This window comes from Anabrus simplex, chromosome 5 (assembly GCF_040414725.1).
Source record: "Anabrus simplex isolate iqAnaSimp1 chromosome 5, ASM4041472v1, whole genome shotgun sequence".
NCBI lineage: Eukaryota > Metazoa > Arthropoda > Insecta > Orthoptera > Tettigoniidae > Anabrus > Anabrus simplex.
The window spans coordinates 237,382,940-237,407,474 of record NC_090269.1 but is presented as its reverse complement, the minus strand read 5'-3'; the positions used below and the strand labels follow the sequence as shown (position 1 = coordinate 237,407,474).

General features: G+C 38.1%; 1 protein-coding gene across 1 annotated transcript in view; it reads right to left on the bottom strand.

The window, feature by feature from the left end:
- Positions 1–24,535, bottom strand: part of LOC136874463 (neogenin) — a 453,251-nt gene that overhangs the window by 151,476 nt on the left and 277,240 nt on the right. The window contains exons 5-9 of the mRNA XM_068227813.1: positions 20,606–20,725; positions 14,703–14,856; positions 8,821–8,963; positions 5,620–5,895; positions 2,814–3,087 (exon numbers count right to left, since the gene is read on the bottom strand). Of these exons, the coding sequence (XP_068083914.1) occupies positions 2,814–3,087; positions 5,620–5,895; positions 8,821–8,963; positions 14,703–14,856; positions 20,606–20,725 (967 nt within the window). The remainder of the gene's footprint in view (positions 1–2,813; positions 3,088–5,619; positions 5,896–8,820; positions 8,964–14,702; positions 14,857–20,605; positions 20,726–24,535) is intronic.

Sequence of the window (24,535 nt, the reverse complement as noted above, 5' to 3'; positions counted from 1 at the left end):
ATCAACATGAAGTTTGGTAGAAATATATCTGGTAGTTTTCACATTATAAGAACTCAGACAGACATACAAACAAACAAACAAACAAACAAACAAACAAACAAACAAACAAACAAACAAACAAACAAACAAACAAACAAACAAACACCAAAGCTAAATAATATGCAGATGATCATCACTACACCTGAAATGGATAACTGAATGAAAATTTCGTCAAAATAGTCAGTGTACAGACACATGATCATTATGATTTTATTTATATAGATAAGGAATCTGCTCCATGTACAACACTTTTTGGGCTATGTCCACTGGACCTAGTCTGTAAAACCGTCCGTTAATGATATCTCCCTGTGATTGTAAAAGGCAGTCCCTCCTTGGGTCACTAGCTCACTGGGACATTCTATAACCAGTAAATAATAAAACAAAAAGTCATCCTATCAAAAAAGTGCACATGAGAAGAAAGTTTTAGAGATGGATTTCCACCAAGGTTGGTTGATTCCAATCCAGGTAGGTCTGGTATCCTGTATTTTGTGGGAGCGTAAAATCACTGTTTCGATTTCCTATAAACCCTCAGTCCATTCTGGGTAGGTATTTGAAATGCTATGGAGCTTAAAACCTACCTTAACGGGCGAGTTGGCCGTGCGCGTAGAGGCACGCGGCTGTGAGCTTGCATCCGGGAGATAGTAGGTTCGAATCCCACTATCGGCAGCCCTGAAGATGGTTTTCCATGGTTTCCCATTTTCACACCAGGCAAATGCTGGGGCTATACCTTAATTAAGGCCACGGCCGCTTCCTTCCAACTCCTAGGCCTTTCCTATCCCATCGTCGCCATAAGACCTATCTGTGTCGGTGCGACGTAAAGCCCATAGCAAAAAAAAACCTACCTTTGGACAGAGGGATGCCAAATACGACGTTTGGTTAAAATATTTCCAGTAGTCTTGGAGTTATAAGAAATATGCTTTACACGGACCCGCTTTTAGGCTAAGTCCGCTTGAACTTAGACTGAAAAATGGTCCATTAATGATATCGCCCTTATCAATTCTCATCTCGAAATGATGCAAATGAGAAAGAAGTTTTAGAAATTGATTTCCATTAAGGCACATAGATTTCCATTAAGTTTTGTTGTGTGTATTTTCTGGGAGAGCAAAATCATGGTTTTATTTTTATATAAACCACCATTCAATTCAGGGATTCAGAAACAATATTGACCCTAAAACCTATCCAAGGACAGGTGGATTCTGAATATGAAGTTTGGTACAAATATATCCAGTAGTTTTCAAGTTATAAAAACTCAGACAAACAGACATGAAAGATAAAAAATGAAAGTTTTGCCAAAATAGTCAATGTACAGACATATAGATTTAGTGCGCATATAGATAAACTTAACTTTTGGAAAAGGTATAAAAAACAAACAAAAAAACTTAAGATTTTATAGCCAGTACTGCAGTATTTTTTCAGTCCAACTCGCTAGCTAAATGGTCAGCGTACTGGCCTTCGGTTCAGAGAGTCCCGGGTTCGATTCCCGGCCAGATCAGAGATTTTAATCACTTCTGATTAATTCTCTGGCTCGGGGACTGGGTGTATGTGTCTGTCCCAACACTCTCCTCATAATATTTACACAACACAACACAACACAACACACCACACTACCAACCACCACAGAAACACGCAATAGTAATTACATCCCTTCATATAGGGTTGGCGTCAGGAAGGGCATCCGGCTGTAAGAAAGGTCCAAATCCACATGTGCGACGGAGTTCGCACCCGCGACTCCACAAGTGTGGGAAAAAATGGTTGGAAAAGAAGAAGAAGTATTTTTTTCAGCTTTCACTTAGAATTAGAATCATTATATTAACAATTGCCACAGTTATTTATTTTTGAAATCAGTAAAAATATTTAAAAATTCACATTTGAAAAAATCAATTTGAAATTTATCATTCTATTCTGATGTCTTATAAATAACTACTCTGTAAGATTCTAACTTTTTTCAAAATGTTGACCAAATTACTAGTACACTAAAATATGATTTTGTTACAGTATTTAAAAATTGATACTTATGATTACATTGATAACACTGAAGACTGGCAGGAAGAAGATAGAGTTTTGTGTTTCGTACATAAATATATCATGTACATCTTGATGAGGCTGTGAACTGACTTATGATTCCTCCACAGTTCGTATCACATGAGGGGCAATGACCATGAGCACCACCTCCACATTCTACCAACAATGGTTTCTACCATTCTCTGTCCTACACAGGCTACACCATTACAATGTTCACCTCTTCCCAACCGATTGTGTTGTGTCTTTTGTAGCCTCCCTTGTACAAGTCACCCTCCTCTCCATATATTTCCAATATAGCATGAATTATTACAACAGTTAAAGAATTAGATAAAGGAGAATGAGGAATAATAATAATCCTTGTTTGATCTTCAAAAGTTATTACTATTCTTCAATAAATCCACAGGTTATTATTCTTGAATTACCCAATAATAACAACTACTTTTCTAGTCTTTTAAAACAAATGTAACCAAGAATGAAGATTTATCACTGTTACCGACAAGTGCGTTACTCATTTCACATATGTGCATTTCTGAAATGGCTTCCTAAGTCACTTGTGTTACAAAAGTACATTACAATCTAAAGGACTGATATAGAAATAAACCACAAGCATTTTCTTGAAATAGAAATAAAGCATGCACTAAAGATCATAGGAAATACTGCAAGGTCAATATTATTGTCTCAAACTGTGTATATTAAAACTCATTCCTGAAACAGTAAACATCACGTTCGTTACGTGAAGACTTAGAACTTACCTCGGCGATCCTTCTTTCCGATAGTACACAGAGTACGTCAGGATCTCTCCACGGGCATTTGCAGGTGGCTTCCAGCTTAGCGTTACAAAGCGCGTCGAGACGATGACGGCAGTCAAAGCCTGCGGTGCCGACGGAACATCCTGGACGGGCGCCACTGCTTCATCCGTTGGAGGCGCTGGGGAATGAGTGGACAAGAAGGAATGGGATGGGGCAACAGTTAGTGTTTTGTCATCGTCTGATCGTGAAAATAGCTTGTTCTCAGGATGGGCAGAGCCTGGGAGGATGTTTTTGTTTAGAAACCACACAAGGATTTGTACACAGTAGGTCAGGTTAGAGTACAAGCACCAACAAAGGAGAATAGACAGAATAGGTTTCCATTGGGTAAATTTTACAAGACAGAAATGCACACCAAAGATTTGTTATCATATTACAAAAGATATCCCAACACCAGATTATAAATGATATACGAATATATAGAAAAATATAATAAAAATATAATGATGATAAGTCCACATCCAGAGAAACCATATACCATCAAAACATTTACACAGGTGCATGGAAGGTAAATAATAGATGTGCAGCATTACAGAGATGCAGTTAAGATATAAGCATCAAAAAAGAAGAGGGAATATGAAATATGAAGTGCATAAGAAAAGAATAATATGTTAGTGAAGAGTTATGGCAAATATTTAGGTGAGGAGAACAAAGCAGAAAGAAATTGTGTTAAACAAGAAATGGGAGGAAGAATATGTGAATAAAGTGGGATGGTATGGAAGAGGTGGAAAAAAAAAAGTAAAAGAAAAAAAATCTGGTTAAAAACAAAGCAACAAAAAATGTACGGTAATTTAAATTAATTCAATAAAATTATTAAATATTAAAGCATATGTGTTAATAAATAACAAACAAATAATCTGCAAGTTAAAAAGGAATTGTGTTCACACTCATTCACTAGCATATTCCCATTCTTCAGATTGGAAAATGCCTGAATTTTAATTATAATGAACATAAAGGAAAGGGACAAGAAATAAATTATGGATACAGGCAGGAGCAAACCCATCACAAAATTTGGAAAGACAAGATTATTTCATACATAAATTTGAAAACTTCAATTACGGTAGAGGAAATCTTAAACTGGAGTGTTAGGAACATGATATATACCCTCAATATTCCAAAAGTGTTGTAGTCTTTAATGAGAGCAAACATCATACATGAGCCCATTGTAGTAGTATTGTGAAGTAAGGTACTTCATTAATCTGGACCATTGAGTTTTGTATAAAACTAATTTAAACCTCAGCCTGAAAAGGAGATTCTTTAATGTGAGGTCTCCTGCTCTTTTAATTATTACCAAGTGATACCACAAGATGGTAATTCAGGAGTAGGAGTTTAGTTCTCAATTAATGGTGAAGAAAAAATAGAACTATTTTTACTTTACTTTTTAGTTTAAAGATACTTGTGTGATCATGGTTCTTAATAAGTTATCAGAGAGGGAGTATAACTTTGTCTATTGTAAACAGAGTTCTATCAGAGACAATACATATTTCCCTGTAAGCTATTCATAAGTTTCTTACGAGAAAACGTTTAGTAATAATGGGTGACCTAAAGGCAGTGTGGAAATTACCTCCAGGAAAATTTGAAAGATATAGTGAAGAACCAAACTAAATATGTTGCCTTCATATCTGAAATAAGAAATGTTACAGCAAATGGATAACTGTTAGGATGATGAAGGCATGCATTTTGAGCAACATTTTTAATTTATGGGTAAAGAACTTATTTGTGTTTCAGTGCATCAGTGAGCAGTCAGTGGTCAAAAAACTGCCACCTGTCATCTGGTAGCTTTTATCCCAACTATTCATCATTCACCCATGAAAGGGAGTCTAGGCGATGCATGAAAGTTCAACAATATGCTTTCCCCATTCAGCGATCACCATAACATAAAGCTTACCGAACACTATGATTTCATAATTAAGAGAGTTTGGAAAATCTTTTCTTTAATTATTATTTTAAAGCTTGGTAATTTAGGGTCTGCGCTACAAATTCACAAGTACAAAAGAGGTGTCTGCAACACATAATCTCAAATTAGGAATCCTTATCTGCAAATATAAAAATAAGCCACTAAAACAGATTAGTCTGAACTTTTAAAACTTGTTTGCAAGATAGCGGATCTAGTTGTAATGTTACCTGTACACATAGCAAATTGCTGTCGGGTGTTTTTATCTGACAAGCTGAAAATCACAGACTTCTTTCCGAAAGCTATCAATATCTATTGCACATTAAATATTACAGAGAAAGGTAGATTAAACCAGTATTGTATCCTTTTCCTGTACAGAGATAATATACAAAATCTGTGCATGTCTTAGAACTCATTCAACAAAAGAATATCTATTGAAATAAATATATAAGTTATTTTTAAAATGTTCTATTCACTCCTGGCCAGTTACATACCCTGTATAGCCAATATTTTATTGTTTGGGAGACCTTGTTTACATGACAGCAATTTGTTAACCCTGACAGTAACACCATACGCTTTTCTGACGTGTTGTGCAAATGAATGCCATCTATTCCTCTTAAGGAGGGGAGAGTTATCCCTTCCACCACCTCTATACCTTGTTCATTCCATCTGGTAACTTTAATGTAACTTTAAATAATAGGCTTTGAGTGACACGTCTTCGAAACATGTGGTGTAACTAAAACGATATTTATAGACGTGTTACTGTCAGGGTTAAGGTTACTATTAAGATTTAGAAACTGTATCACAATCTTTGGGATCCCCTCAATCTATAAGAAATACTACAGAAGTAGTTCTCACCTGGCTGTAGGATGATAAGTCGAGCAGCAGCTTGGATATTGCCAGCAGGATTGGAACCAACACACTGAAAAATCCCTGCATCCATACTCATGAGCCCAAGAATCTTGAGGTTGTAACCATTCACCACCTGCATGTACTCATTCTGCGAAATGAGATCACCGTTCTTCATCCAGTAGACTTTTGGTTCTGGTTTACCATATATCTCACACTCCAGTTCTAAATCTTCTTTTTCAAATGCATAGCGATCTGATGGCTGCTTCACAAAGCGAGGAGGAACTGAAACATTAATTAGTGAAGGTTCTGGATGAATCATCAACAGCAGGTAATGAGTAGAAGAGATACAAAGAACCAAAGTCTTAAACAACAAATTGTTTGAGAGCCCAAGTACGTAAACTTATGTGTGAAAAATCACAAAAAATAACAGTACACTGTTGATCAACAAGAAATGTCTTGCAATGCTCTGAACATAATTTCTGAAGTAAGGTTGTATCAAGCACTTAGTTATTGAAATTTGGTGGATAAACCAGCAGACTGGCCACTGAACATCTGCACCATCCAAGCTAAGAAAGTATATACAGAAGATGACTGTTGCCCAGTGCCTTCTTTATTTATTTCTGACCATTTCTCAAACGCACTGAAACAAGACTGACATTCTGGTGTTTTGTGCAGGTATCACATATACTGCGTAGGTCTACGACGGGTACCAAACGGGCGCTAGCACTGTAAGGAGTGTGCGGTCTGCCCAGCCAGATGGCCTGCAGATATTGGAATAGTCATGCAGTCCTCATGGCATTATCCTCAACTGTGCTGCTTGGCTTTAGTGACATATCACGGAGTTGCTGAGCTGGTCTTGCAAAGCTGAGTGAACCCTGTTGCAGCCATCAGTTAACAATTAAAATCCCATGATTAGACAGGAATCAAACCTGTGATGTGAAGATAAGACATAGGCATGCTACTCCTACACCACAGGAGTGGCTATTCTAGGCAGAGCTTTGACCTAAAGGGCAGCTGATGATAACAGATCGCATGACATTGCCACTATATAGCCATTACACACCACCAATGTACAGTAGGTCAATACCACGTGACAGCGAAACAAACAATACAAGACGACAAGCTCTCTGGCTACGAACAAGACTGTCCACTTGCACAAGAGAGCCATCCAAAACCCCTGAATGATTTGTGAAGGATCAATGCTGGTGTGCATTCCAAACATACTTGATAACATTAAGACTGGAGGAAAAGGTTAGCTGATCCAAGTGAGCAAATTTCTTAGTTTCCAAGTGACCATCCACTGCTGCCGCCCAAAACGGACAGATATTATACTTACGGAGTATAATTGAACCCCTGACATCTGTAGACACTCGGCCTGTTACAGAGCCACAATCAGGTAGGTTCATGAGGAGTGTATGAAATTCCAACATGATGCAACCACATCCATAGTGTTCCCCCAATCAATGTTTGGCTGAAATGCTCTTACTTGTCATCACTAGAGATGGGAATTATAAGCACGAATAGGTCAGAATGCAAACATATTTGAACAAGGCACAAGTGTAATCTAGCCCCTCTACAGTTATGCCGGTAAGTTGCATTCATTTTAGGGGTTCTGACAGTTCAGATCACTAATATTTATGTCTGCCTCCTTAGCGTAATGGTTTGTGTTATTAGCTGCCGTCCTCGGGGGTCTGGGTTCCATTCCTGGTACTGCCAGAAATTTAAGAATGGCAGGAGGGCTGGTTTGTGATTGAAATGGTTCATGCAGCTCACCTCCATTGGGGGTGTGCCTGAAAAGAGCTGCACCAATCAGGATGAGGACACAAGTTTAGCAAATCTCACTGCAGACTCATTGTGCGGGTATATGACACTTGCGCCTTTATTAAATACGCTTGCATTCAAACTTATTCGTGCCTATAATTCCCATCTCTAATCATCACCACATGTTAACATTTTGTCAATGAGACATGCTTTCAGACAAACAGTCCTAACTGATGCAAGCATGTATATAAATGTACAGAAAAACCTCTAATATTCATCCTATCAAGTACAGCCACAGTATTCTGACAGATTTATTAGGTAGTAAGGACCAATTAATGATCTTGTGCCACTAAACTCAGGGATGACCCTTTCCAAAAGATCAACTGAAGTCTCCATCTCATCAGAACTCCTGTCAGGAATACGCTAAATGGTCCTTTTGTGCTTGTACTGACTATGGAGACACCCATTTCAAACAAAACACTATACTGTTACATCTGCAACTGTAGTGTACACAAGAGTACAACATTCCATGTAAATAAATAAGGCCTTTGAAATACGCATTTCTAAGATCTAGCAACTGAACAATTTAATTTGAACATGCACATTCCCTCCTGTAGTCTTAGGTTCAATGATAGATTTATTTTGAATATACTCATGATAGTGATGGAAAATAATGAAAATTACAAGAAAATGTGTTTTAAAGATTTCTCTGATAACCTATGGTAAACTTACAAATGAAATGCTTAATTTCTAGATGACTAAAACAGTTGGCCATGCGGTTAGGGGCGCGCGGCTGTGAGCTTGCATCCGAGAGATAGCGGGTTTGAATCCCACTGTCGGCAGCCCTGAAGATGGTTTTCTGTGGTTTCCTATTTTCACACCAGGCAAATGCTGGTGCTGTACCTTAATTAAGGCCATGGCCGCTTCCTTCCAATTCCCAGGCCTTTCCTATCCCATCGTCACTATAAGACCTATCTGTGTCGGTGCGACGTAAAGCAAAAAAAAAAAAAAAAAAAGACCTTCTCAGTAATATTTTCAGAGAAGGTTCTCCAATACCAAATCAATAATCAATCATTCAGAAAACAACTGATTTTCTTCCCAGTTCAACTGATGTAATGGTATTTAAAAACAGCTTACATTTGTTAGCTCAGCAGGAAGTAATGACTACACAGTACTACAAATAGAGCTGTATTCAGAAAAATTATACAGGAAAATAAAAAATGTAATAGATTGTTTTATTGAAAGAAGAAGATGACGAAGTTTGTTCCGTGTTAAGCTTCAATTGTTACAGGGTGGTGGATTTTTGTCCTGTTCCTTGACAAGTTGGAGACCGATGATAGAGATGTTGCATTTAAAACTCTTCAAATGGTAGCAGCCTTGGCTTAAATTATACTATTCCTTACGTGTTGTGCAAACTAAATGTTCAGTTTATATATATATATGTACCTTGTACTTCTAACGTTGCCGTGGCATCAACCGAATCCTCCCTGTTGTCGGCTCGACACTGGTAAGTGCCCTGGTCCTTCTCTTGGACATTGATGATCTGGAGACTGCCAGTTCCAACCTTCATAAAACGACTGTCCAAGTCCCTGGGAATAGAAAGACAGATCAAATCACAGATATTGTACACTGACAGACAACTGAATTTAGGGAGAGTTTAAGAAAAGAGGTAAGAGATGAAAATGAAGCTATGAGCATCAAATAAGTACTGTATGCGACTGTTAATCTTGTGATCATAAGCTACAGGACTTCTAGTTTCACCATAGATATATGACTTTCTTTTTAATATCCTGCATTCATTGGCAGGGTTTCAAACAGTGGTCATCTTGAGAAGCCAGTAACAATGTCAACCAGCTATCACAAACCCGGAGTCCAAAATACATATTATAACAAAGAGTCACATGTCAAATGAAGAAAGGACCCATTGGTCTCTATTTTGATGTGGATACTGTTACAATTTTGTTCTGAATTTGAAAGGCAACTTTAACATTGATGGTCACTAGCAAAATAACATGGGTAAACAAGAAAATATCAAAAATTTTAAAAAATTAAGAGGTTTCTGTACACAGAATATTAAAATTGTATTAATGATACATGACAAAGAAAGTACCATATTCAGATATTTGAGCCTTCCAGCTGCAGCTAATTTTGTTAAAGTTCAACTTAATATTCTTATTTGATTAACCAAAACAATTAGTTATTTGCATAATACCACCAAGGGTAAAATTATGAGTAATATAAAGGGATGTTTAATCTAAAATTGTGAAAGGAAATGCATTCGTAGAAGAATATTCAGTAGTTCCTGCAATAGAAGAATTCTGTTCTGGTTTCCTGGTCTTCAGGAAGTCTATATTCACTTTACATCATAGACTTGATCTCATGTGTAATTTTCTGTTGACAAACTGGAGTGAGGTTAACTGTCAGAGACTTAACAAGTGTGGGACAATGCATTTTAAAAATTATTTACACCAGTAAACCTGATAGTCAAATTTGAGAATTACTAAACTGCTTTTATGACTGCCATGTAAGCACAGACTTATGTACAAATGTGTGTACACCCTTTTCAGTCTCAAGAATTATTCATGAGATAGACACATTATGGGGAAGATATCTTTTAATTTAATGACTGATTTCCTTTGTAATGACCTGGTATTCCATATCTGTTATTAACACATCCCCAGAAATCCCTAGGCCTCTACAGCCCTTGAAGGGCCTTGGCCTACCAAGCAACCGCTGCTCAGCCCGAAGGCCTGCAGATTACGAGCTGTCGTGTGGTCAGCACGACAAAATCTCTCGGCCGGTATTTTAACTTTCTAGATTGGGGCCGCTATCTCACCATCAGATAGCTCCTCAATTCTAATCATGTAGGCTGAGTGGACCTCAAACCAGCCCTCAGGTCCAGTTAAAAATCCCAGACATGGCCGGGGTTCGAACCCGGGGCCTCTGGTTAAGAGGCAGGCATGCTACCCCTACACCACGGGGCCGGCTTCGTACATAATGTCTAAAAAACAAAAAACAAAAACCCTGGAGTTACAGCTTTGATAAGCCTTGACCTACCAAACAACCGCTGCTTAGCCTTAAGGCCTGCAGATTATGAAGGGATGCATGGTCTGCACTATGAACCCTTTTGGCCATTATTCTTGGCTTTCTAGACCAGAGTTGCTGTCTCACCAGCAGATGGCTCCTCAATTGTTCTGACGTAGGGTGAGTAGACCTTGAACCAGCCTTCAGATCCTAGTAAAATTCCCTGACATGGCCAGGAATAAACCTCAGGGCCTCCCTGTTGGAGGTAAACTCACCACCTTGAAACTGTGGAGCCAGCTATAATATCTGTTTGGATTAATTCAAAATAATCATTAATAAGTATAGATTGTAGGTAGCATTTATATATTATAACTTATCACATACCTAGTGATGTTCAGTTGCCTTATTAAGATACAATGGACAAGGATATGAAGCACTGAGTAAGGGTAATCAAATTTTCTAACAGCCTTCAAGTGGTGGATTTAACAAGTAAAAGGGAGCAGGATTGTGTAGACTTCCTGTGTTCACCATGAGAACTGGAAGTACCAGGCGAGTTGGCTGTGCGGTCAAGGGAGCGCGGCTGTGAGGTTGCATCCAGGAGATAGTGGGTTTGAATCCCACCGTTGACAGCCCTGAAGATGGTTTTCTGTGGTTTCCCATTTTCATACCAGCCAAATGCCGGGGCTGTACCTTTATTAAGGCCACGGCAGCTTCCTTCCAACTCCTAGGCCTTTCCTATCCCATCGTCACCATAAGACCTATCTGTGTCGGTGCAACGTAAAGCCACTAGCAAAAAAAGAACTGGAAGTGTTATGTTCTGGAGGCAACGCCATGCATTTGCTTCCGGAAGTCATGCGTAATGTGTATATTTATACGTCACAGTAGTCGTGGATTTTTTTTATTTTTATTTGCTAGTTGCTTTACGTCGCACCGACACAGATAGGTCTTATGGTGACAATGGGACAGGGAAGGCCTAGGAGTTGGAAGGAAGCGGCCATGGCCTTAATTAGGGTACAGCCCCAGCATTTGCCTGGTGTGAAAATGGGAAACCACGGAAAACCATCCTCAGGGCTGCCGACAGTGGGGTTCGAACCTACTGTCTCCCGAATACTGGATACTGGCCGCACTCAAGTGACTGCAGCTAGATAAATATTTTAGGTAAGATGACTGAAATTAGCGACTGTGATTCTAGTAATAATATTTGTTCTGTCACTAGGTGGTATTCTACATACAAAACTGTCCTCCTGGATCATACAGTGCAGAATTTCCTTGTCACTCTATAACAAGTGATGCAAGTACACAGACAGACTTAAACTGTTTAAATTGTATGATAAGTTCCAACGTACTGTTTTATACTTTGAAAAGAAACTGTGATGCAGGCAAATCTGCAGTTATCCTAAGTGAACAGACAAAATATGACAGACTGTTGTTTAAATCGTGAGTGTGGTGGTCAAGTAAAGTTGACAGATTATAATTCGTTTGATCAGCGCGAAGTGATAAAAAATAATGAAGAAAAACTCCTTTGCATAGTGGGTGTAAAACTAAATGTGTTTAATAATTTGTTATCAATGATACTGTGATTTAATTTCAGGTGTACATCAAGCAAAGAAAATAAGTTTCTTCTCTTTTTGATAAAAATGAAACTAGAAATCAGTTATGATTGTATTGCACAGATTCATCACAGAACAACTGGTTCACCGAGTGAGTTGGCCATGCAGGAAGGGTCACGCAGGTGTAAGCTTTCACTCAGGAGGTAGTGGATTCAAACCCCACTGTCTGCAGCCTTGAAGATGGTTTTATGCGGTTTTCCATTTTCACACCAGGCAAATGCTGGAGCTGTACCTTAATTTACGCCATAGCAGCCTACTTCCCACTCCTAGTCCTTTCCTATGCTATTGTCGCCATAAGAACTATCTGGTCGATGCGATGTAAAAGAAATTGTAAATAAATAAATAACTGGTTCCACTAGTTTCAAATTTATTCTATACCATTTGTATGAAAAATCTGCAGAGTGGATATTTTGGCCTGAAAGGTTTACTATCAAGATAACAAAAACAATTCATTTTAAAAATTGTTCTTGTATCATAGACTTGAGGTTAACTGTGAGAGACTTTCAAGTGTGAGACAATGCATTTTAATATTTGCTCACTACAAAAATACTTTCACTAAAAATTACTTGCACCATTAGGGTTTAAATGTTTAATTTTAAAATGTTATAGTGGAAGAGCTTCTGACAGCTATATGACTGTTGGGCGTGGTATACTTCATTATACTCAAGTAGGTGATTTTATGATGTGTGATGAAGGTTTCTCTCAAGTTAAAACCAGTAATAATAAAAAAAAATGTTCTGATGGTGATACCATCATTCAACCCTAAGTTTTCTTCAGAAGAAGCTGAAATACTTACGACTTAAAATCTGTTTGTATTCATGTAGAAAGAACCACTCAGAGAATTAAATTTGTACAAATTTCAGCAACAAAATTACTAATGATTTATTAGCACTAATAAATAACATAGCTCATATTGCTGGAGTTTCAGCTAACTTTGGTGTGCCAATTATTAAATCACATAAGTAAATCATATACTGCAGTAACTGTAGTCTTTTATAAATTTTATTATCATAAAATGGAAATACATCAATATCTATGTTAAGGACACAGTTGTCTTGTCAAGCTAACTGTTGTTCTGACTGCTGGTAAATCAGAGGAAGATTATCATTCTCATCACCATCTTGAACAGTTTCCAACCACAGGCTGGGTCTGCTTCAGAGGAAGATAATGTATGAAATATCACCATTTTAGTGTAGGAATAATATGAGAAAGAAGTCTTACACTGACTTTTACAGATTCCTTAGGAGAGTACATTAATATGTCACATGTCCTGACATTTAACACACATCTGCGTGAAATAAATGTGACTTGCTCTAATTCTTAGTGGTGGAAGGGCATCCGGCTATAAAACAGAATCCACATGCGTGATACAGTTCGCACCTGCAATCCCACACGTTGTGGGAGAAGTGGAAGAAGAAATTAATTAATTAATTAATTAATTAATTAATTAATTAATTAATTAATTTATTTATTTATTTATTTATTTATTTATTTATTTATTTATTTATTTATTTATTTATTTATTTATTTATTTATTTATTTATTTATTTATTTATTTAAGTTGCCTCTACAAGCACAGTATAACAATACATTTACAATGTCATGATAGGCCAGCTTTACATTCACATTCACCTTTTATGACATCTCAATATAACATTCATAAAAAAATTATGGTTTTTTAACAACTGTATATATTCTGTTGATTAAACAAGATGTAACATCTTTGTATAAAATTAGAAATTAAATAAGAAATCTTCCTTTGATTTTAACAATAAGGTTGCTGATTGACACTAGTTTCCCATAAACACTTGCCGGATATTTCTTCTCCTAATTTTTCTACTAATGCTAATTTTCATATCATACTTACTGCACCTATTTTCAAGTTCCAAGATAATACACTGCAGGCTTTCAGCACAGTCTGTCACTAAGACCAAGTCATCAGCATATGCTAAACTGCTTATTACATTTCAATCTAACTGAATCTCTCCCATACCGTTCAGTAGATGATCCCTGTAAACTATGAACAACAAAGGTGAAAGATTACAGCCATGCCCACCCCTGTTAGGACCATGAGCCACAAATTCATTCTACCATCAATTTTCACTGCCATACAATTGTCAAAATAAATGGCTTTGATTGCTTTTAATAATCTAACCTTAATCCCATAGTCCCTCAGAACAGCAAACAACTTCTCCCTCAGTACTCTGGTACACACCTTCTCTACATCTATGAAACATAAGCATAACTGTCAATTCCTCTCGTAGCATTTTTCAATTACTTGGTGCATACTGAAAATCTGATCCTAACGCCCCCTCTGTGGTCTGAAACCACACGAAGTATAGTAGAGAAAGATCATTCTGTTGCGGGTGGAGAAAACAAGAGCTGCCATAGGGGTTCTGACAAAAAAAAAAAAAAAAAAATGAAAGACTGAAGCCTGGCAATGGTAGACTCCAAGATATCACATTCATATGAAGGCCAAGGTGCAGAAGTGTACCTAGCAGATAAACAGACACATCATCTACACTCTTGCAGGAAGTGACGAGAGAAGCTTGTTAGGCTGTTAATGTAACAGAGGAAAAATTTGTGCTTTAATATGTGAGGTAATAATACAATGTATACTGTACTGAGCTTCATTCTAATGTTTATATGACAGGCATCATCAGAAGCGCACTCCATAATGCTACATGTACTCACGCCAGATCTATGCTGATACCATCCTTAAGCCAGGTGATCCACGGGTTGGGAAATCCGTTGGCAGCACAGTCCAGTGTGACATTATTTCCTTCCGTAACAACAGCAGAACGAGGAGTTGTGATGAACTTAGGAGCAGTTATCCTTGCACTTAGCTCTGTAACAGACATTTGGACTGTCAATAGCAAACCATTAACCCCCAGTATAAGGCATGCTCTTGAGCTATACAACAACTTATAGATATAAACTCAACACAAATTTTATGTTCTGTCTTTATTAGACCTTACAATTGTCCATACAAGCATGAACAAGGTATTTCTTATTTTTTAAACAGTAGCTTCATGTATTTGAAGTGTATCTAGTAAATAAACAGGCACATCATCTGGACTCTTGCAAAAGATGAGAGAAGCTTGTTGAGATGTTGATGTAACAAAGAGGAAAAATGTGCGCTCCAGTATGTGAGGTACGTAGGCCTTCCAGAAATTAAGAACCCTATTTCTTTTCTAGTAAAGTGAATGCATTTAGCCGGGAAACTTAATTTCTGGATGGCCCTCGTAATAATACAATATATACAAAGTATACTGTACAGTACAGTATTCGACCTTGGGGAATTTTAAAACCATGCTTCTTTTCCATCTGAACTAACCAAGTAGTGCAGTTGGTTAAGTATTTGCATTCAACATCCAAGGTTATGAGTCTGAATGCTGCTACAGTCAGATGGCATTTAAGACTACTCCAAATGCTAGAGATTGAATTAAAGAATACCTCTTCAGAGCAAATATCTGGCATTTCAAAGTCTGAGATCAAATACAGATGAAGAAACTTTATAATAATAGCAGCAGTCAATGGCGTAGATGTAAATGGAGGGGAGGGGGATGTTGGAACAGAACCCCCTGATATTTTTAATCTTAAGGCCTATCACCATAAATATAGAAAATGTGTGTGTGTGCGTGCGTGCGTGTGTGCGCGTGTGTGTGTGTGTGTGTTTATGATCTTTTAGATGAGTTGGAACAAGAAATGCTGAGATCTGGAGAAAAATGGTGGATGAGTTGCTTATTTGTTGGAGTAAATGTGATTGGACCTACAATGACCTACATCTATGACATTGTCAAATCAAGCCCACGTCTATTTCTGGTTAATTCTGAGCAAGTTTCGACTGTATAAAAAAGATGAATTAGGCCTATACATTAACAGCATAATTTACTATAAGAATTTTAAGATATAATGCTATTCTTGTATGATTTTAATGTGGAGGAAGCCATAGATTGACAGTGAAATTACTTCCGATATTGGTTCTAGTTAGTACTCTTTCTCTCTATTTGTTGAACAGTATACTTCGCAACCTCATGCGGTTGGGAGCATCTTATTGTGTGTCGACTACTGTTGATCTCGTACAAGTCGGGAGCTTCTCACTGTGAAGGTGCATAGTCTTGTATTGTTGGTTACCTTGTGGGCCGAGGTGAACAACAGTTGTACTGTCTGAAACATTCAATGGATTCTCGTCGTATATGTCTATGTCATTGAGAAAATCATTAAAAGTGGAAATAATACTGCCGTTTATGTGTGTTTGTGTACGCTTACCAGTGAAGCTACCGATATTTAGTGACCAAAAGGCGAGTGTTGTCAAGTATAAATAAGTGCGAATTTTGTTTAAATGTGTGCAGTGATATTATTATTGTTATACCAGTTACAGGTGCATTGATATGAGCCAAAGCGTATCAATTTCAAGCTCACACCAGCGGAATAATGATGGGTAACTAAATTCCCAGTGGATTTTGGAGGTTATGATGAGTGTCTGCACTTGACCAACATATATTGACAGGAAGCGGCGAAGACGACGAAAGGTATAGGTATTATTATTATTATTATTATTATTATTATTATTATTATTATTATTATTATTATTATTATTATTATTATTATTATTATTATTATTATATTTGTGCTGTGCTGTACTATACTATAGTATTTCCAAGGTAACATTCAAGTAGAATTTACTTAGGAATATTTTTAAGATGAAACAAAATTGAGGGAGTAGTTTTCTTAGATAGGATCTTAAAAGTTATTGAGGAGAGTTAATGTATCTCCTCGTGATAGAAGAGTTTACGTTCAGACTAATGGGGGTGAGTTAGATCTTCTAAGTAATTTATAAGCACAGTGATGTTGAATAATGATCTGATATTTTTGTCTTCGTAAGTACCATATCATATGCATATTGGTGCAACATTTGCTAGTGATCTTACGAAAGGCTTAAGAAAGCACTTTAGGTACAATTTTTCTTCATAATATTTACATTCCGTAATGTTTGATGGAAAGTTTCAGACATGATTTTATGTGTTTAAAGTGATCTGAGGGACGCCGATCTTCTACTGAATGATGTTCAGGTGTGGCTTTATTTGACGTGAAAACGGGATGATTACGTGTAGAGTTACAGTCTTCGATATAATGAAATGCTTATATGGAAATCGTGACGATAATATGAGTTGAATGACTCCGAAATATTAATAAAGCATGAGAAGGTACGACGAGTAATGAATTTATAACTCTTCGGTAAGGAAAGCTCAAGTAGAGAGATGGATTAATGGGATAATGACTTCGAATTATAGAAGAGCATGATAGGGTCTTCGAAATATGAGTGACAGTTGAACAGAGTTAGAGGAACGAGTAATAGGACTGATCTTCAATAATACTGCCAAAGTTGGAAATCTGCGGATATTGAACTGTACTGTACGCGAACTGTATTCCACGTTGTTTAAATGGGTATAATTTGGTCATCGTTATCTAATCACGTGTGTATTACTTACACTATACTGAGTTGAGACGGATATAATGGATTAATAAGAGTATTATATTAGTAGAAACCTTTATTGTTGAGATCTACAGGAACGGCATATCGGCGTTGCGGCTAGAAAAACCGCTATGAGATATATTTCAGCTTAGAACTTTGACAAGAAAGATTCTATCATCTAAAGTTCTGTATTGCATGAACTACTGTAAATCAACGAATTTTTCGCTCTGTGTTTCATGTGGTTTACCCGGAGGCCCCGGGTTCGATTTCCGGCCAGGTCAGAGATTGTTATCTGGACCTGAGGGCTCGTTCGAGGTCTACTCAGCCTACGTGATTAGAATTGAGGAGCTATCTGACGGTGAGATAGCGGCCCCGGTCTAGAAAGAGAAGAATAACGACCGCGAGGATTCGTCGTGCTGACCACACGACATCTCGTAATCTGCAGGCCTTCGGGCTGAGCAGCGGTCGCTTGGTAGGCCAAGACCCTTCAAGGGCTGTAGTGCCATGGGGGGGGGGTACATGTGGTGCGGGTCAGTATTTTCCCCATAGTATGAACTACTGTATATCAATGAAATTTTCGTTCTAAGTCAGTATTTTCCCCGTTGCATGAACTACTGTATATCAACGAAATTTCGTTCTAAATGATACATGTGGTGCAGGTCAGTATTTTCCGCATTGCACCAACTAGTGTATATCAACGAAATATTCGTTCTAAGTGATACATGTGCTGCGGGTCAGTATTTTACCCATTGCATGAACTAGTGTACTGTATATCAACGACGTTTCTGTTCCGTGTTACATGTGCTGTGGGTCGGTATTTTACCCATTGTATGAACCACTATATATCAACGAAATTTTCGCTCTGTGTTACATGTGTTGCGGGTCATTATTTCCCCATTGCATCAACTACTGTATATCAATGAAAATTTCGTTCTAAATGATACACGTGGTGCGGGTCAGTATTTTCCCCACTGAATGAACTACTGTATATCACAGAAATTTTCGCTGTTAAATGTGCTGCGGGTCAGTATTTTCCCCATTGCATCAACTACAGCATATCTACGAAATTTCGTTCTAAGTGATACAAGTGCTGTGGGTCAGTATTTTCCCCGTTGCATGAACTACTGTATACAAACGAAATTTTCGCTCTGTGTTACATGTGCTGCGGGTCAGTATTTTCCCCATTGAATGAATTACTGTATATCAACGAAATTTTCGCTGTGTTACATGTGCTGCGGGTCAGTATTTTCCCCATTGAATGAATTACTGTATATCAACGAAATTTTCGCTCTGTGTTACATGTGCTGCGGATCAGTATTTTCCCCATTGAATGAACTACTGTATATCAACGAAATTTTCGCTCTGTGTTGCATGTGCTGCGGGTCAGTATTTTTACCGACGACATTGTCACATACCAGTATTTCGAGGCGCAACGATGATATGATTTTTGCGGGATACCGCTAGCGCTTATCATATTGGTATGGAATCACGAGATGTGTAAGCAGTCATCTAAGGAAGGTCCGCGAACATGATTGAGTTACTTTAGCCAGATCCATTAAAATTTGACCCGTATATTAATTACTCCGAGTTGAGATTCATGCTTTTAATATGTGTTATGATCATCTGACTGATTATGAAAGAAAGCATGCTTATCCCGCGATCCTTGCTACCTCAAGGATGTATTGTAAAAAGTGTCTTCTTGTCTTCTTTATTTCAGGTCAACGGCAGTTACATTGTGTCTGTATTTATGTGGATTGTGCTAGACTTGTGCTTGGTTGTATATTTTTATTCATAAAGAGAGGGGCCATTTATTTCGTTCCTGTGTATTTTTGTTGTTTACAGGGAGTACGACATTGTGTATGTCCATTTGTTAATAAGAATATCTCTACCCATGTTTAGCTAACCTTTTATTCACGTAACATTATAAAGTTTGTTTTATTAATCTCATATTAAGAGGAACTGAAGCAAAAGACAAAGGAAAGTATAACTATCATTTATGAAACTCCGTGCAGGGCATGAATACAAATTTAACTCTCAGCTTTTTCAAAGAAATTAATTATATGTGAATAATGACGTAACCAAACTTATGACTTTTCTTGGAAGTAATTTACGATTTGTTTCGGTAATATTCAGGTCGGATATTATGTCTTTGAGGAATTGCGGGAGTGAAATTTATTAGTTCGTATTTTCGTCATTCACAGACGCAACTGTTGATGTTAACAAAGAACTTCCAGTCGAGTATTGTAGTAACCAGTCCAAAATCTTCACTAATTGATGAAAGGAATCTCTTACTATTGTTGTGAATGTTATGTCATGTGTCCACTTATTTTATGATTGTTTTTATTTATCATTAATTTCCATCCGACTTAGATGAGTAAACAATGAAAAAAAATGTTGAATCCTTCCAAGTACGCCAACCAATGTGTTATCATTTGAGTAGATGTCAGTGCCCTATCTTACCTCTAATAAATAACCTAAATATGCCATATCGATTTATTTAGCTAGCCATGCGGTGACGTAAAGAAGTAACGCACAACCGGTCACACAATCGAAGCCTGTACGCCAGAGATGGGACTCTTGCACTCTGTCCGTGGAGTTTTGGTCGGAACTTAGTCATACTGGCAAACGGGTACAGTATGTATGTCTGATCAAGTAGTAGGTCTACCATATCTGATCTAAGGATGACTTGTCATTAAGAAATTAATATGTTCTACAGTGTTTCAAAATGTTACTCTTTTATGTCATGAGAACTTAAATGTCTTAGTTGCTGATAGGTACGTATACTGCTTCCTTGTAAGGTACAATTTCAATTATGTTCAAGACTTAAGACAATAATTTAAGAATAAATAATAATGTTACTTGTTTTACGTCCAACTGACTACTTCTACGGCTTTCGAAGACGCCGAGGTACCAGAAGTTTGTCCCGCAGGAGTCCTTTAACGTGACACTAAATTTACACGCAAGAGGCATGGGATCGAACCCGCCAACTTGAGCTCCGGAGGCCAGCGCTCTACCACCTGAACTACTCAGCTCGGTGACAATAATTTCAGAAGATAACCTCAAACTGAGAAAGTTACATTAATCGCTGACGGAAGGAATTGTCGTACAAATATCTTACCTTCATCCAAGTCGACTGTGAGCGAGGCACGGTTGCTCAGCCTATGTTGGTCTAAACTCGAGGCATTGCAGCGGTATGATCCTCGATCAGACATCTGGACCTCGTCGATTTCCAGGGATCCTGTAGATATTATTATTACATTATTACACTTCAACTTCTTCAACTTACTGGAACAGTACTAAAGTAAACAACAAGTGCTAGTTGTCCCTGAAGTTCATTACTCTTTATGAATACTATATGTGTGTTAGTGTGGGTTATGAATCACAAATGACATTTTCCAACCATTCATCACACGTTTATAGTTGGTAGAGGAAGAAAAGCAATAGAGGCATAGGAAATATGGTGCTACAGGACAATTTGAAAGCAGATATGGTTAGATCAAATCACAAATGAAGAAATATTCAATCAAATTGGTTTGAGAGGAATGAATTGACAAAAGTTGATCAGAAGAGAAAGATATTGAGACAAGACTAGTTCAGTTGGTATTAGAAAGAAATGTAGCAGGTGAGAATGACACGGGAAAACCTAGATATGAATAAGATATACAGACAAGCCTCTCTGTCAGACTGGTACAGTTTTAGGACCTGCGCAATGTGACGACAGAAGAATGAATGCACTGAGTCACACTGCGCATATCCTAGGAACATAGTGTGGGAGGGAGGCACCACCAACTAGCCTTCTCACAGTTATAGACGTACGAGCAACCAGAAACTTGTGTCCTTTTGCAGACCATATCCTGGTCATTGCAATTAAAACACAAACATTCCATAAACTACCGACACTAATGCTGTCCTAGATTAGAATTATCACGAAATAGCACTAAAGGCCTTAATTTGGTCGAAGGCCTAAAATGTAGCATGGTACTCGCCCGGTACTGCTGAGAATTGTGACTACATGTCGTTTCGTTTGACAATAGATACCGCAGAGTAGCCGGAAAGTGGATATTCTTAGTAGGTCAACACGTCCTAATACCCTGGAACATGTCCGAAGTGGTCAGGTGAATGTGGCACTCCTCAGTTCAGGCTCAAAATGAAGAGCAGTACAAAGCAAGCAACTCCAAGAGGACACATTGCAAGCATACGAGTACATGGACATCAACAGAGAAATAGAAAGGGAAAAACAAGTATCAGACTAAGGCATACAATGGAATGATATGGACATGACAAGGAAAACTTAACAGGACAATGGCAGGTCAGCATCAGAACAGTATGCAACAAAAAAGGAGACAAGGAAAAACATGAAATCAAGACACAAGAACAATCTCCACATCTTCATACACTGCCGTTTTTATCAATCTGAGTTCTTCAACCATTTCTTCTCAGCCCCAATGACCTCGATTTTGCTTTCCAGCTTCATCAAGAGGGCGAGTACCAACACGTATTGAGAGGCTATCTAGACAGCTGTCTGATGCGAGAAGGGTAAGATAAAAAGAAAACTGGATAAAGAAACGAAGAGAGAAACCTTTCAATACATAACTTGATTTGTCACGTGTTTGTTCCTTTCCATCGTTGGGTTCCTTTCCAACTTTAGTATTTGTATTATGTTCCTAGTTTTTCAACACTTGCATCCACCTTTATCTATTTGTCTCTTCCCTTTCCTGCTCCTTATCCTGCTTTCTTCTTATTCACATTTTCCACATCAATACTGAAGATCCATCAAGATGGCATCTTAACCAAAGTGTTTCATGAATGCTAAAGCCTGCCATCCTGACGAAGTTGGGGAAGAGAAATGAGTTCATCAGGGGATCAGAAGAAACGGATATAGAAATGATATCGATGAAGAGTGGGTCATCAAAATGAAGACGACAGAGTATGATGATGTGGAGTTTGTTCTCGTCTCCTTCCCTATAACACAGTCTTTTGATGCTGATCTATCATTATTTTTATCCTATTATAATTTAACCCATAACGTAACCTCGAGTGGAAGATCTGGACAGTACTATTCACAAAATTGTACCCAAATTGTAGCGATTAATGCACGCTATGTCATTCTGCAATACATTCCAATAAATATTGTATTGCATTTCTTCTCTAGTTTCTAGGTGTATTCTAAAGATCTAAAACGCAGCCTCAAATTAACAGTAGTGCTGCACATGTTCGTAAAGTGACAAAAATAACACAAACTCTTTTGTTTGCGTAGTCATGAGCCCATTGGTTGGATTCTCATCAAGCACCACTCTATAATTGAGTGGTAATAAGGAAACCATAAAAGCCAGGGTAGTGAAATTTACGAGGCACGGGAGGCAAGGTTATCAGAAAGTGTCTATAGTCCTGTTTTAATGCAAGTATTGCTCATTCAACAATGCATATGTTCCATATCGAGCAAACAGGACATAACTGCGAAAAAGGATTGTCACAAGCTCAATAAAATCTAGTATACCAGGTGAGTCTTGGAATCGGAGAAATGCGGTATTTTTATGTAACCGTATGATAGTTTAATGCATTGTGTAAATACCTGTCGCATACACTTCATTTGAAAACGTCTTGCTCTGGTGACGCAGTAAGTGCTACAAAGGTGACTGCAGCTTGGTATACGCCAAAGGAGAATCAGCCATCACAAGAATGACGTTCGTTGGGATGCCTAAGACCAGAAAATGTCAGGAGAAGCGACCATCACACCACTAACGTTCGTTGGAATGCCTAAAAACAGAAAACGTCAGGCGCGGCGGACTCACTCAAAAATGTCAACGGGTTCTCGTCGATATTATGATCCCGATTTTAAGTTAATGGTTATTAAACACGCGGAAATGACGAATAATTGTGCAGCCGCAAGAAAATACGGCATAGGCCTAACTAAAGCCAATATTCGGCGTTGGCGTGTAGGCAAAACTTAAAAATGCGTACTGTAAAAAAATGCTTTCAGTCACCCGCAACAAGGACGCTTTAAAGAAGTCAAAGATGAAATTGTGAAGTATGTGCGCGAAAAACGCAAGAGCGGGATGGCCATACCACTGCACAATACTCGTCCGTTGACCTTCAACGTTCCCGTCTTTATTAGGCCTATACATCTCCAGCCGCTGAAGTCGGCCGAACCCGGCAAGCGAGACGTGCGTGTAGCAGCGGCCGGTTGTACCCGACGCTGAGTATAGACAGCAGGAATATTTTCCTGATTGATTGTTGTATTGTACAGACACGTGGAACAGGTATTGCCGGCAAGTTTTCAACAGGTTCTCTTTGATATTATGATATCAATTTTAAGTCAATGGTTATTAAACCAGCGGAAATAAAGAATAATTGTGCAGCCGCAAGAAAAAAATACGGCGCTGGCGTGAAGACAAAGATAATTTTAAAATGCGTACTGTACAAGAAAGGCATTCGTGTGATTTTACAAATAACTTTTTAAGCCTGATTTAACTTTTTTGAAGGAAAAAGTGGTGATCGTCTCGAAGGAAAAAGTGGTGATCGTCTTGCATTCAGGATCGTCTTGGATTAGGAGAAATACGGTACATGCCACTTTTAAGCTTTCCATTGGATATGAAATTAACGCTAAAAACGATGGCATACTGATAGAAAACGTGTGTGAGTTTGTGAAGCGGGAGGTAGTTTTATACAAAGTACGCTTCCTGCTAAGCTCGAGGTAACATTGTGGTGTAATGGACTAAGTACGAAGAAGAAATCACGTCTATATTTGGGTGGTGGGTCCGAAACTCACTGTAACTAAATAATTTTATTCGTATCATGAGCTTCAAGTATTAAACACTAGCAGGCCAGCTGCCTGGTGCTGACACGGAGGTCACCTTTCACAGTGTAAATGACATATTCCTCCAAGGCCGGTGTACGTACTTGGAACACCACCCGTCACTGTCACCCGTACCTTGATTGTTACTCTTTCGCGTAAGCGAAACACTGTTGCAATCACTGCGAACATTTTATAATGCGGTTCCTTTCGACGGGGATCCTTTTTCTGATACTGCTCTGCAGCCTCCTGCCC